Source organism: Gobio gobio (genome assembly GCF_949357685.1).
Source record: "Gobio gobio genome assembly, chromosome: 1".
NCBI lineage: Eukaryota > Metazoa > Chordata > Actinopteri > Cypriniformes > Gobionidae > Gobio > Gobio gobio.
Window position 1 is genome coordinate 34,703,017 of NC_137097.1, and position 14,780 is coordinate 34,717,796.

The 14,780-nt window shown below is 46.3% G+C and overlaps 1 protein-coding gene across 3 annotated transcripts in view; it reads left to right on the top strand.

The window, feature by feature from the left end:
• Nucleotides 1-14,780, top strand: part of LOC307136416 (ras-related protein Rab-37) — a 60,693-nt gene that overhangs the window by 26,743 nt on the left and 19,170 nt on the right. For all 3 annotated transcript variants that reach the window (XM_079833411.1, XM_079833409.1, XM_079833410.1), the window contains 2 exons: nucleotides 14,093-14,134; nucleotides 14,388-14,454. In XM_079833411.1, the coding sequence (XP_079689537.1) occupies nucleotides 14,093-14,134; nucleotides 14,388-14,454 (109 nt within the window). The remainder of the gene's footprint in view (nucleotides 1-14,092; nucleotides 14,135-14,387; nucleotides 14,455-14,780) is intronic.

Below are 14,780 nucleotides of genomic sequence, written 5' to 3' on the forward strand. Positions count from 1 at the left end.
ACGGGTCAAACGGCTCCTCGGGCCCCTCCCCCCTCCGCTGCGGCGGTGGAGCTTCCAGAAGAGCGCGCTGGCCTCCCCCGGGAGGTCCCAGGCGTTTCTTTTGGGGCTCCGGCTGAGGACATGCTGTCGATTGCAGCATCGGGGGACGAGCTAATGGGCTCTGAGGATGAAGATTCGGCTGCGCTGCCCCCTTCGGGTGTGACAGCGTTGCCCGAGTCCGACCCAGAGCTTACGGCTATGCTTTCCCGGGCCGCCGCGAGTGTCGGGCTCGAGTGGAACCCTCCACCGTGTCCCGAACCCTCGCGGTTGGACGATTGGTTTCTCGGGACGGCCCGTGCTGGTTCTCAGCGCCCCGCCCCGGTTCCTTTCTTCCCGGAAGTGCATCAGGAGATCACGAAATCGTGGGTAGCGCCTTACAACGCTCGCTCACGGTCGACTGACTCCTCCGTCCTCACTACTCTCGATGGTGGTGCGGCTAAGGGCTACGTGGGAATCCCCCCAGTCGAGTGGTCTGTGGCGATGCAACTGTGTCCCAAGACCGCTGCGGACTGGCGGGGTGCCCCGCGTCTCCCCTCCCGGGCGTGTAAGTTCTCGTCCGGTCTCACGGGCAGGGCTTTAACCGCCTGCGGGGAAGCCGCATCATCTTTGCATGCCATGGCGCTCCTGCAGGTCCACCAGGCTAAAGGAATTGCACGAGGGTAGTTCCGACCAGGGTGTTATGCAGGAACTGCGTGCGGCGACTGACCTCGCTCTCCGGGCGACGAAAGTCACTGCACGCTCCCTGGGTCGGGCGATGTCCACACTAGTGGTCCAGGAACGCCACCTGTGGCTGAACCTGGCAGACATGCGTGATTCCGACAAGGTTCGGTTTCTCAACGCCCCTGTCTGTCAGGCCGGCCTCTTCGGCGACGCCATCGAGAGCTTCGCCCAGCAGTTCTCGGTGGCCCAGAAGCAGACGGAGGCCATCAAAAACATCCTGCCCCGACGACCCGCTGCTGCCTCCACCCAGTCGTCGTCGGCAGCACCTCCGCCTGCTCGTCGCCGAGGGCGTCCCCCTGCGTCCGCCTCCGCCCCTGCGAAACCCAAGCAGCAGCCTCCACCGGGAAAGCAGGGTGCCGGACGTAAGGGAGGCGCCCAACCCGCTCAGGGCTCCGCTAAACCAGCCGGCAAGCGCAAGGGGAAGCGGCCCTGAGACGGGCAGCCCAGGGAAGACGGGAGCTGCTCTGAGGGAGATGATGTCCGCATCCTTCTCCCACCCCCCGGAGGAGGACCGGGGGGACCCGACTGGTGTTACATCTCTGCCGCTGGCTCTCCGGAGTCCAGCGGCACCCACATTCTCAATAAAAGAGCAGTTTCTATTTTCCCTGGGCCCCAAGAGGGCCAGGTTGGCAGTGCGCGACGCCCCCGGGCCTTGCCACTCCTTTCCTCCCCTCTCCCCCTCGCCAGGGGGCAGCAGTGTGGGCACCGAGAACGCCCCCGGGCCTTCTCACCCACAATATGCCCCACCCTGGAATATTCGGACAACACTCCGGGCCGCCTCCGGGCCTCCCGAGTCGGGTCTGTCTATTCCACTTCGCTGCCCCACCCCGGGTACGTCTGTGGTGCCGTTGGTCCCGCTTGTACGGTCTCTGGAGGCTTGGCTTCAGCTCCCCAGGCCGTCTCGCTGGCTCATCCGTACCATCAGACTCGGCTACGCGATTCAGTTCGCTCGCCGGCCTCCCAAGTACAGGGGCATCCTCTTCACCTCCGTGCGGAGCAGCGATGCCCAGGTCTTGCGGTCAGAGATCGATGTCCTGCTGGCGAAGGACGCGATCGAGCCGGTTCCTCCAGCCGATATGAAGGCGGGGTTCTACAGCCCCTACTTCATTGTACCCAAGAAAGGGGGTGGGTTACGGCCAATCTTGGACCTGCGTATCCTGAATCGGGCCCTGCACAAGCTCCCGTTCCGGATGCTAACGCAGAAACGCATTTTCGAATGCATCCGTCCCCAAGATTGGTTTGCAGCGATCGACCTGAAGGACGCGTACTTTCATGTCTCTATCCTTCCTCGACACAGACCGTTCCTACGTTTTGCGTTCGAGGGGAAGGCATATCAGTACAAAGTCTTGCCCTTCGGGCTGTCCCTGTCGCCTCGCGTCTTCACGAAAGTCGCAGAGGCAGCCATTGTTCCGCTCAGAGAACGCGGCGTTCGCGTTCTCAACTATCTCGACGACTGGCTTATACTCGCCCAGTCTCGGGAGCAGTTGTGCGAACACAGGGACATGGTGCTCAGTCACCTCAGCCTGTTGGGCCTTCGGGTCAACCGAGAGAAGAGCAAACTCTGTCCCACGCAGAGGATCTCTTATCTCGGTATGGAGCTGGATTCGGTCAGCCAGACTGCGCGCCTCACGGAAGAGCGGGTCCGGTCGGTGTTGAACTGCTTGAATTCGTTCAAGAACAGGACGGCGGTCCCACTGAAATTTTTTCAGAGGCTCCTGGGGCATATGGCATCTGCAGCCGCGGTAACGCCGCTCGGATTGCTTCATATGAGACCGCTTCAACACTGGCTCCATGGCCGAGTCCCGAGGTGGGCGTGGCAGAGCGGCCAGTACTGGGTCCCAGTGACTCCTTACTGCCGCCAAACTTTCAGCCCATGGTCCGACGCTTCGTTTCTCCGGGCCGGAGTGCCCTTAGAACAAGTGTCCAGGCATGCTGTGCTCTTCACGGATGCCTCCTCCACGGGCTGGGGGGCCACGTACAACGGGCATGCAGTTTCAGGTCTGTGGACGGGACCTCAATTGCATTGGCATATCAATTGCCTCGAGTTGTTAGCGGTACACTTGGCACTGCGCCGCCTCAAGGGGCCGCTACGTGGCAAGCATGTACTGGTCCGTACGGACAGCACTGCGGCCGTTGCGTACATCAACCGTCAGGGTGGTCTACGCTCCCGTTGCATGTTCCAACTCACCCGCCACCTCCTCCTTTGGAGTCAGAAGCATCTGAGGTCGCTTCGTGCCATTCACATCCCAGGTGCGCTGAACCAGACAGCCGACGAGCTCTCTCGCCAGTCGACACCTCCGGGGGAGTGGCGACTCCATCCCCAGGCGGTCCAGCTGATATGGGACCTCTTCGGAGCCGCACAGGTAGACCTGTTTGCCTCTCCGGACTCGACCCATTGCCAGTGGTACTATTCCCTGACCGGGGGCACCCTCGGCACGGATGCACTGGCGCACAGCTGGCCCCGGGACCTGCGCAAATATGCGTTTCCCCCAGTGAGCCTTCTTGCACAGACCCTGTGCAAGGTCAGGGAGGACGAGGAGCAGGTCTTGTTAGTTGCGCCCTACTGGCCCAACCGGACCTGGTTCCCAGAACTATCTCTCCTCGCGACAGCCCCTCCTTGGCCGATCCCCCTGAGGAGGGACCTTCTTTCTCAGGGACGGGGCACTCTATGGCACCCGCGTCCAGACCTCTGGAAACTCCATGTCTGGTCCCTGGACGGGACGCGGAGGTTCTAGGTGGTCTACCACAGGCAGTGGTAGACACCATCTCTTCTGCTAGAGCCCCCTCTACGAGGCGCCTCTACGCTTTGAAGTGGAACCTGTTCGTTGAATGGTGCTCTTCCCACCGGGAAGACCCCCGAAGGTGTTCGATTAGTGTCGTGCTTTCTTTCCTGCAAGATGGGCTGGAGCGAAGGCTGTCTCCCTCCACCCTCAAAGTGTACGTCGCAGCAATAGCGGCGTATCACGACGCAGTCGAAGGTAAGTCCGTAGGAAAGCACGACTTAATCGTCAGGTTCCTCAGAGGTGCGAGGAGGCTAAATCCTCCTCGTCCAAACTCGTTACCCTCTTGGGACTTAGCTCTAGTGCTCAGAGCACTTCAGAGCCCTCCCTTTGAGCCTTTGCAGTCTGTGGAGCTTAAAATCCTGTCAATGAAGACAATGCTTCTGATGGCATTGGCCTCCATCAAGAGGGTAGGGGACCTGCATGCACTTTCGGTCAACGAATCGTGCCTAGAATTCGGGCCGGCCAACTCTCACGTTGTCCTGAGACCCCGGCCTGGATACGTGCCCAAGGTTCCTACCACTCCCTTCCGGGACCAGGTAGTGAACCTGCAAGCGCTGCCTTCGGAGGAGGCAGACCCAGCCCAGGCTTTGTTATGTCCCGTCCGCGCTCTCCGCGCTTACGTCGACCGGACTCAAAGCTTTCGGACCTCAGAGCAACTCTTCGTCTGTTACGGAGGCCAGCAGAAGGGAAAGGCTGTCTCCAAGCAGAGGTTGGCCCACTGGATAGTGGATGCTATCGTCTTGGCTTACCAGTCCCAAGACGTGCCTTGCCCGTTCGGGTTGCGAGCACACTCAACAAGGAGTGTTGCTTCTTCCTGGGCGCTGGCTCAAGGCGCCTCGCTGACAGATATATGTAGAGCTGCGGGCTGGGCGACACCTAACACGTTCGCTAGATTCTATAGCCTCCGTGTAGAGCCGGTATCTTCCCGCATCCTCGCCCCCAGTGGCCAGTAGCGCTAAGTGCCCGTTCTAAGTGTCGGCTTGCAAACGCCACTCCCGCCCTCTGGGCCGGATACGTGCGTCTATTTTCTCCAGTTGTGTTCCCCGGAAACGGCTAACCCTGTCGAGCTCCTCCGTCACCCCTGCGGTGCCAGACGTTGCGGCCGTCTGGCGCCAGGCCTGCACCCGTATGCTTGTGAAACGTGTGTGTAGGCTGGGTTCCATATGTAGCGGTCCCCTCACGGCTACCCCATATGTGTATTCTTCCACGGTACCAGCTACCCTACTCGGCTAGCCCCGTGTCTTTCCCTTGACAGAGCCCGCTCTGTCGTCTCTGGGCGTGTTCTTTCCCCCCTGGGACCAGGCTGGAACCACCCCAGAGACTGCCATATGTTGCACTACCCTGCCAGGTTAGTCCTTATGTGTATTCTGCCACCTAGCCTTCTACTGAAGGACGTGGCTCCGCAGCGTACCATCTCCCGAGACGGGCACGCTTTCCCAGCGTTATCCAATAGTCACACTGAGTGGGTCTTGCAGAAACAGCAGTGACTGACCTCCCTGCTTGGAGCCCTGACTTCCGTACCATCTAAGACGGTCCAGTGCGCTCAAGCAGGACGCTGGAAGGGCCAGCGCCCTGGCGTTTTGGTAGGGATCCCAATTCGTCGGTCAGTTCCGACGTACGTCGAACGTGACCGACTGAAAGGGAACGTCTCGGTTACGTATGTAACCCTCGTTCCCTGAAGGAGGGAACGGAGACGTACGTCCCGTCGCCAGGTGCTGTGCTTCCGCTAGGGGGCCGAGTCACTAGTTCGGCTCCTCAGCAGAAAAAAGCAATGATCAAGCATTCCACTTCCTTATTTATACCCGCGCTGCGGGGCGGTGCGTGGAATGCGTGGATCGCATGCCAATCTCCATTGGCTCGTTTTTAATACACTCGAAGTAGATTGGTCTCTGAGATCAGATCCCAATTCGTCGGTCAGTTCCGACGTACGTCTCCGTTCCCTCCTTCAGGGAACGAGGGTTACATACGTAACCGAGACGTTTTTGTGATATCAACTTTAAATTTGGAGCACAACATGATTAGACACATGGGTTTGATTTTATTGTAATTTTACAGTTAAAAAATGCTTTCGTAAAATTGATATTGATATAAAATAAAAAATATTAAGTACAGTAAATTTCATTTGCAGTAAATTTAAACTTCCATCACTTTTTCATACTATAATTTTTTTAAGTGATTCCACTTAAGCGTTAATCTGAAAGTCTTCTTTAAAACAAGACCAAACTTGGGTCTATATTCCAAAGCATTCTTGAATTACAGCCGTTTAAGTTTGGATAGTGTCTAAAATGGCGGTGACAGTTATGGGGTTAATAATAATAATAATAATAATAATAATAATAATAATAATAAAAATATAACCAGTTGGATTTTGTTTACATCACTGCCAGGAACCATATTTTGCTAGTTGTTATTGTTAGGGCCATTCTCATTGTAGAGAACATCTGATTGGACAAAAAAAAAGTGTACGCCCCTAAGTGCAAGATGAGTCATCCATATATTTTGTTTATTTTCTCAGAGAAAGTCTGTGTTTTAACTATATCAATGCTGTGTGGCGAAGTTCTGGTGGCTTTTTTTGTGTTTGTTTTTTTTGGGTCATCAAGGTAAATACACCAACCTGGTAAATACACCAACCTATGTTATTTCAAAAGGCTGTTGTCAGTTGGCGTGTTTTATTGGAGAAAAATAAAGTTTGTCATGCGCCACAAATAGATGTTTGCCCTCAAGCCAAGACAGTCAGTTTGGTTTCACAGTATGTGTTTTTGCAAGGAAGTGAAGGTTGGCTAAAGACCTTGAAATAGTCATGGTTTTGCATGTGGCGTGGACCAGATCTAGTGTCAGAATCAAGTAGAAAGTGTCATGCTTTGAGACAGATGTCTTTAGGAAGTTTAAAGACACTTTTTAAACCCTCATTCTTTGATTGCCTGCCAACAACGACTAAAATTAGTCTGAAATGAAGCATCTTATCTGCCGTGGCTCAGGAAAACAGTGAAGCGTTTCTGTGCTGGTATTTTTTTTGAATGGCACAGCGGCAGCACTATAGCCTGTGTCTATTTTGGGCTCTTCCTTGTAGCACTTGCTCAGCATGAGGGGGTGTGTGGGAGCCAGAGCGGAGCAAGTCTGATGCCAGAGAAATTGAAAGCCATTACAACAAATTGATGGCTATGGTTGATTTGTGCTGGCTAGGCAGAGGCCATGAAAGATGTATGTTTTTCATAAATTAATATACTTTCCAGTGTCAAAAGGTCCTTGACATTGATACAGGTACAGGTCATTTATTGTTCCATTTCTCAAATATTAGGTTAAGACTTTGATAGATTAACTAGAGCAACTGTCTAATGAATATCCTATAGTCATATATCATCATCACTATAGGAATGGAAACGGTAAAGAATTGTAATGATCCTGGCTTTGATCCCGGTCTCTTAACATTTCCATTATTGATTCTTTTAGTGCTTTCGAAGAAGTGCCTGTCGATATTTGTTCCTGACTGACACTGATTTAAAGGGATAGTTCACAGAAAAATAAAGATTCTGTAATTTTCTCACCCTCAAGTTGCTCCTCTTTAATGCAGTGGAAAAACCCACTCTAAAAGGAGCACAATTATCTCTACTATATTCCAAGACTTACAAAGTCATATAACAGCTTTGTGTGAGGAACAGACCAAAAATTAAGTTGTTATTCACTGAAAATATTGGTCACCATTCTGTTTTATGTTGTATGGAAGAGCAGCAATCTACCTCTACCAAAGACTTCATATACACAAAGACGATGCACTCATATTACTATGAATTGGAGAAAGTGCAATGTGTAATATGGCAGAATAAGTCCCGCCTTCTAAATAAAAGAGCCAATCGCCAGTTGGTAAAGTCATTGCAGCTGCCGTTAGAAGCTCCGGCATGCTGTAAAAACTGGCTGTGTCCCCATTCAAAGGCTGCATCCTTCGAAGCCCGTGAAGGTCAGACTGAGTGTTGTAAAACGGGACGTCTAGCCTACGGAGGGCTGTTCTTGTCGCCTAGCAACTGTGGCAGCTGCCATTGACAAGCTGCAGTAAAGGTTGATTTATACTTCTGCATCGGACTTACGCCGTATCCTACGCCCCAAGTTACGCGTTGGTTTTCATTTATACTTCTGCGTTGTTGTCCGCGTCAATGTGCAATTACACATGCAGACCGCTTGTAGGCAGTCTCCACAGGCATGTTGATGGTAACCCACAGTATCAAGGCAAAAGCCGAAGAAGACGCTGCTTGTTTGTGTACATTGTCGGAGTAGCAACAGTGATGGTGGCAGATAGATAGCGACTTTTCTTGCAGCTTAAGTTGTTGCATCTTATACAAATTAAGTTCTCTAGTTGATTAGTAGAGGTAAATAAGAGGCGATCTGGCGCTGGAATGTGTTTTTGAAATCATGCCGAGAGCTTGTGGCGCTGTTTTCAGTATCGGTGGTTCATGCACAGACGAGAGCTTCAATCGATTGCTGTTGCGGAGACTTTATTCATTCCGTTGAAATCACAAAACGAAATGCTCCCAAATGTGTCCATGTTTTTGATATACAATCACTGATTAACATCTTAGGTTTTAATGAGAGAAAAAAATAAACTATGTATGTATTCACTAACACAAAGAATCTCTGGACCACAAAATATTGTGTTATATAGCAGATTTAAGGATGAAATTATCATCCCATTTCTGGACACACACTCCTATCGCATATTTATTTATTTATTTATTGACCTGAGGGAGGGGTTCTGGCAGACCAATCACAGCGCTTGCGGTCCGCGTAGAATTGAGGTGTTGTTACACTCAGCCTATGACGTAGCTACGGCGTACACTCGACACTGTAATAAATTGGGCTTAACGTGGACTTATTTTGAAAGTTATATTCAACTGCCTGAAAACAAAATAGGGTTCACAAGTCTAAATATGTTCACTGTGCTGCATTTATGTACATAATAAAGAGTAGAAACTAGGGCTGCGCCCTAATAGTTGACTAACCGTTAGTCCACTAGAAGAGGCTTGGTCGACCAAATTGTATTAGTCGGTTATTCGCAGAAAAAAAAAACCTCCACAAGAAGTGGTGAAATCACGCAGGCTGGGACGGACAGATCACTAATTCCAGGAAATCCAAACATTCGCCCATCGTTCATCGACCTCAAATATTGATTATCACTTAAAACATGCATGTAGTAGCAACTTTACAAGTCAGCTCGCTCTAACGTTAACCTAATGTGCGCTATTATTAGGCGCATATCCAAGGTTCTACTTTTATTTCTGTAAACTCACAATGACAACAAAATGTTGTGCTTTTGTAAAATAATGAAAACATTTTATGGCTTTCTGCTGTCTCGGTCTCAGTGAACATGTTGCAAAAAAGAACCGAAACTCAGCTAATACTTGCCTCACAGACATGAGAAATATATTTATAGAAAGCTTGAAATGTCTACTTTTTAAACGAACCAATTCAAGTGGAAAACAAATATTCTCGGATTATGTCATCCATATGAAAGATTTCGTTAAGGCACGTCCACTGCAGAGATGACAAATCAGCGTCGCCATTTGGAGGCCGAATTTGAAGGAGCCTTCAAATTGTGACAGCTTTTATCGCACAGTGGCCTTCGAAAGATAGCACCTGTGTTCTGAGACGGACTCCTCCAGGTCTAAATAAGTACATTCTCACCTAAAAAAACCCTGTTAAAACTACTTTCCGTAACACAACAACAGTAGTATTTGTAAAAATGAATACTATTTGTATTTGTAAAACATGGTGGGCTTGCTTGTCCACCGTGACCCTTGCTGTGAGAAATGTTGCTAGCGAAGTGATACAAACAATGAAAACGGTTCCTGTGCTGATACTGGTATGATATCGCATGATTGGAAAAGGCTCTCAGCCAATTAGATTAGAGAACCAGAACGAACTGTTGTATACGATTTTTTTTAACACTATTGGAAACAATGTTTGTGTGACAGCTGTTGTCAGATTGGTGATTTCAAAAATGAAATGTGATGTTTCCCCATGCAAAGAGATAGGAGTTGCACTTGCATATTTGAAATGGATGCCTAAAGATGAAATGACTTGCCTTAAAGGGACTATACTTCTACCTTTGCATTTTGTGGAACAAAGAACAACATGAGAATGAATAAATGAAGACTATAGTTTTTTTATTATAATGTTATGTTTTAAACATAATAAACCAGTAACTCATAAGTCTAAAAGAGTGGAAGAATGTATACAATCAAGAACTGCTAACAGAACATTATGGCTGGAACATTCCAGCTATTTTTTTGTTTTGTTTGTTTAATTGAAACGTTCTGAAAAAGAACCAGTTTTCAATTCCCCAACCTAATCATCACTACCATTTTTGTCAGTGGATTTCAGTTTATCTTATTCTGCCGCTTGTGATGGTTTTGCCCTCAGAGAAAGAATGAGACATCTGAGCTCGGCTGAACGCAGTTCTGTCAAGAAAAAGAATCATGTTTTCATTCAAGTCAGATATACATTAGTGATTGAAGGAACAATAGAAACATACCTGCGCTCCGATTGAACCAGTTAATGTTCTTCTCAAATTGCTTTGTGCTCTGCTCTGATTTCATTTTTTTATGCTGAACTTCCTGGAAGGCGTTTTAAGTAGCCGAAGCATGCATTTGTGATTGTTGGTCAACCACGAAAACAGTTTTGTCGTCATTTACTTCCCTGTTGCTCCAAACCTGTGGGAATTTTTTTTCTCACAAAAGGTGAAATTTAGCAGAATATGATTTTTTTTTTTCACTTTAGTTATCAAATCTCATTTTAATTTTCTTATATATTCAGCTATTCAAGACTCATTGTGCCAGGTTTGACTTAAGTGATGATTTAATATGCAGAAGTTTTTCAATATTGTGTTTATTAATTTTTTTGTCTATTATTGAATTTATTAATAATTTAAATTAGCTTTTATCTTTATTTATATATATATATTATATATTATATAACTTATGTTACTTGCACATGCATTACCCCCAATTACCACTGGTAATAACGACTGCAATCTTTTATTATTCCTAAGTAAATTCCTACAACTCCTATGGAAGTTGGGAGTCGAATTTCCGAAAAAAATGGAAATTAACCCCACTAAATTTTTGTACTTTAACTTAAAATTATAATTTTTAGTTGCAAAGACAAATTTTAATTGTTCCTTTAACCCTTAAATGCATAAATGTTTCGGCAATCATTATTACATATTCGGGTCTTTATCGACCCGGGTCTATATCTAACACACGGATTGATCTCTATAATCGAGTGACAGTGACAGTAATATTTTTCTTCCTGCGGTAACTATGGGCCCTATTTTGACGACCGAATCCACTTTTGCTTGTTTAACGATGGAAAAAACGGTCGGCACGCCAGGCACATGGTCCAAAAGGGTTGTACCTATTCTTTTAATGAGTCATGGGTGTGTTTTAGGCGTAACGTGCAATAAACCAATCAGAGCCTTATCTCCCATTCCTTTTAAAAGCCAGTTGCACAATTTACAATTGTAATCCTTTTATTTTCAATATTTAAAAATGTTTGTGCTGATGCGCGTCCCTGCGTGTTTACACGCGTTGTGCTCCCGCCTATAGGCACATATTACTAACACACTCTTTAAATAACAAAACAAAAATACTGCGCTATTGACTTTAGACCAGGTTTTTGTTGGTCAATGTCACAGTTGTTTTCAGTTCCTCAAAATAGCAACGCGTCAACAATGCGCCTGAACACACCTGGTTTTCAGACCAGCACGCCCATGGGTGAACAGATGTGCGCGAGTGCAGTTGCTATTTAAACAATGTGGAGCTAGACGTGAAAATGAGAACTGCGTTGTGCTAAAACTAGCGGAAAAAAACTAGTTAGCGACCCTATACAATTTTTTACAAACAATGAATGGGAAAACAGGCATTCGTTTATAATTTAAATAAAATAATGTTAAATAAAAAAATGAATGAGGAGGAGGGTAGTGAATGATGTCTCGGGTCACTAAAGACCCGGGTTGAGTTTATTTAAATTGGTTTTGGTAATTGAAAAAAAGCTGAAATAAAATATAGTTTTCGTTAACCTAAAAGGGCAGTGTTGTTATTGTTATCATATGAGTTGTGAAGACACAAGTCATATGGACCTCTATTTACTGTGCTTTGACAGCATCCCCTTTACCCTTCAGTCTTGTATGTAAATGAACAGCCTGAACAGTCTTCAAAAGTTCTCCTTTTGTGTTCCATGGAAGGATGTAGCATCTCTATTTAAAGGGGTCATAGAATGGTACATGCACTTTTACAAGTTGATTATACGGAAATGTGTGTTGGCAGTGCCTGTACACAACCATCCTATATTGATAAAAATACATCCAGTGTTTTGTTTTAATCTCCTTATATATTTTCCCCTGTCTCAAATCGAGCCGTCCGACCGTGTGACGTTACACGGTGTACGCCCCTCCTAAGATTGTTGATTGACAGCAGCGTTTCAACACAGACCCGCCCTGAGCGAGCTGTCATCAGTCCGCCATTGTTGATACGCTGGAGCAGAATGGCGTCTAAGTGATTGTGGTGTTGTGTTGTTGGGTGTAATAACGAACACAGCAGTCATTTTGATGTTCCTAAATCCGAACCGCTGAAGACCCAGTGGCTGCAGTGCTGAGTTTTGTTTTAGAAGGGAATATTCCCCCGATCAACATCAATGTTTGCGCAATCATTTCTCAGCAGACTGCTTTATAAACGAGCGTCAGTATAAAGCAGGTTTTGATAATAAGCTGCTCTTGAAAAAAGGATCGTGTTCCTGCTGCACCTCAGGAAGATCGAAGATGTGAGTGTAACGTTTTATTAACCTTTATATTAATCTTTGCAAATCGCTTGCACGCTTCACGATGAATGAGGCTAAAGTTTACAGGGTAAGTTACATTACGGCATGCTTTCTGTTTATGACGTTCTCAATATAATTCATAATCCCACGTTTATAATGAACAACGCGTTATGTTTGTTATTACAAACTGTGTACTCGGGTGATAAAGTTAACGTGGTAACACTACACTAAGCTTACTTTTGTACATGGTTTATAACGGTGTCTGTTACTGATTAAGAAGTAATGTAAAAAAAAAAAATCTTATAACATAACATCAATCTGTTAATGAACTAACACATCAGTAAACACATAGCAACTACGCTACTCTGCCAGTACAAAGATAGATCAAAGTGACATGACGTTAACCAACCATTCAGAAACGTCCTGTTCGAACTTCGATGGGTTCGTCATCTGTTCCTGGTCCGACTCCGGTTCAAAATGATAAGGTTGCTCAGATGTGTCTTCAGAGACTCCCGTTGCCATTATTTCTCGAAAATATACCCTCAAATGTTGTCAAGGCAACACTCCACGTGTGTTGTGGTGTTTTGTCGGGTCGAACCAAACGCCCCACAGAGCAGAGGGGGCGGGGTCAGCAAAGCTCATTATCATTTAAAGTCACATACACTGAAATGACTTGCTAAAAACTGAGCTGGTTTTGACCAGGTAAATTGAGTGTTTTCTTACAATACTAATGAGAATTTTTAATTAAAGTATATTACAAACTTTTCATTTAGACACTAAAGAATCATATTAACTTGCACAAAAATGTCATTCTATGACCCCTTTAATAGATGAGGAATGCTCCAGCATTTCATTGGTGTTCAAACATTGTTATTAGTTTTGTCTGAGAACTGTTCGATTATGGAAATTAAAGGGTGATTTATGGTAACGTTAAGTCAAACATGTTCTATGCACCTACAATCAACATACTTTCAGTTGTGTCTACATATCAAGCCTAGAAGGGAGAAAGTAAGAAAACAAATGACACTCTTCAGCTTCAAACCCCTACGCTTTTCAATCCGTCAGCATTAACTGCGCTGAATGATTGGTCGGGCCTAAATGGTTTCCTGTAGATGTATGTGAATGTCTGCGGATGATAATTACTCATCTCTGAAAATCTCACTTCCATTTGTGTGACTGACATCTCTGATTGCACTACCATTTGGTGCACGAAAACATCTGATAAGTCCGGTCCTCTCAGTGCAGAAGGTGCGATTTTTAAAACGCTTTGCTCACAAAGGAAGTAACAACTGACGTCAACAGGAAATTAAGCAGGGAGCTGGTCTGTTATTTCATCTTCGCTATATAATTAAGTCTTTGTGGAAAGCCTGGCCACACAAAAGCAGAATTGCACAGTTAGAGATCTCACTTTAGTAGTAGCTAAATTGTTTTTCTGATTGTGTGTGTGTGTGTGTGTGTGTGTGTGTGTGTGTGTGTGTGTGTGTGTGTGTGTGTGTGTGTGTGTGTGTGTGTGTGTGTGTGTGTGTGTGTGTGTGTGTGTGTGTGTGTGTGTGTGTGTGTGTGTGTGTGTGTGTGTGTGTGTGTGTGTGTGTGTGTGTGTGTGTGTGTGTGTGTGTGTGTGTGTGTGTGTGTGTGTGTGTGTGTGTGTGAGAGATTTCCTTGAATAACAAAGTATTCACTGTTCAATATTTTGTCTTTCAGAAACAGTGTGTTGGGGTTTTAATGGGTGTTTCTTCTTCCTGTAGAATAAGGTGGTGACAGTGGATAACATGAAGGTCAAACTCCAGGTAAGCATTCATCTAATTACATATTTATACCTCCTAGTTAGTGTTGTTTGCTGAGAGGAGCATCAGTATGTGAGTACTGGATTGAACTCGTCCTGATTGGCGTCTCAAATCATGTGACTTGAACAGACGTCTGCTGTTACTTTAGGTTATTCTTAATGCATTTTTCAGGTGTCCCTCTTTGCCACATTTGAGATGTGATTCATGTTGATGTACAGTAAATGAAGGCTCACCTGTTAACGCTGCTCTCCCGCAGATTTGGGATACGGCCGGTCAGGAGCGGTTCCGCAGCGTTACTCACGCGTACTACAGAGACGCTCAGGGTAAATATTGACGCCTTCACTAAGAAATCTGACACATCATAGTGGCGTGTCTCATTAAAGCAGTATGTCACGAGAGGCCATGCATCACCATGATTTTACCATGAGTCACGGCTGTTCTTGTGCTGAAACAGTCAAATCAAACATGTTCAGCCTCGAGTGACTTGTTAATTTTTTTAAAATGGTGTTGACAACAATGTAATAAAATATTTAGTCATTCAATAAATATATTAATGTTATTTATGGTCATTTCTTTCTTTTTTTTTTCTTTTTTTTTCTTGTTTTGTGTTTTGCTTTTAGTGTTTTTCTTTGCTTTTGTTCATTAGTTT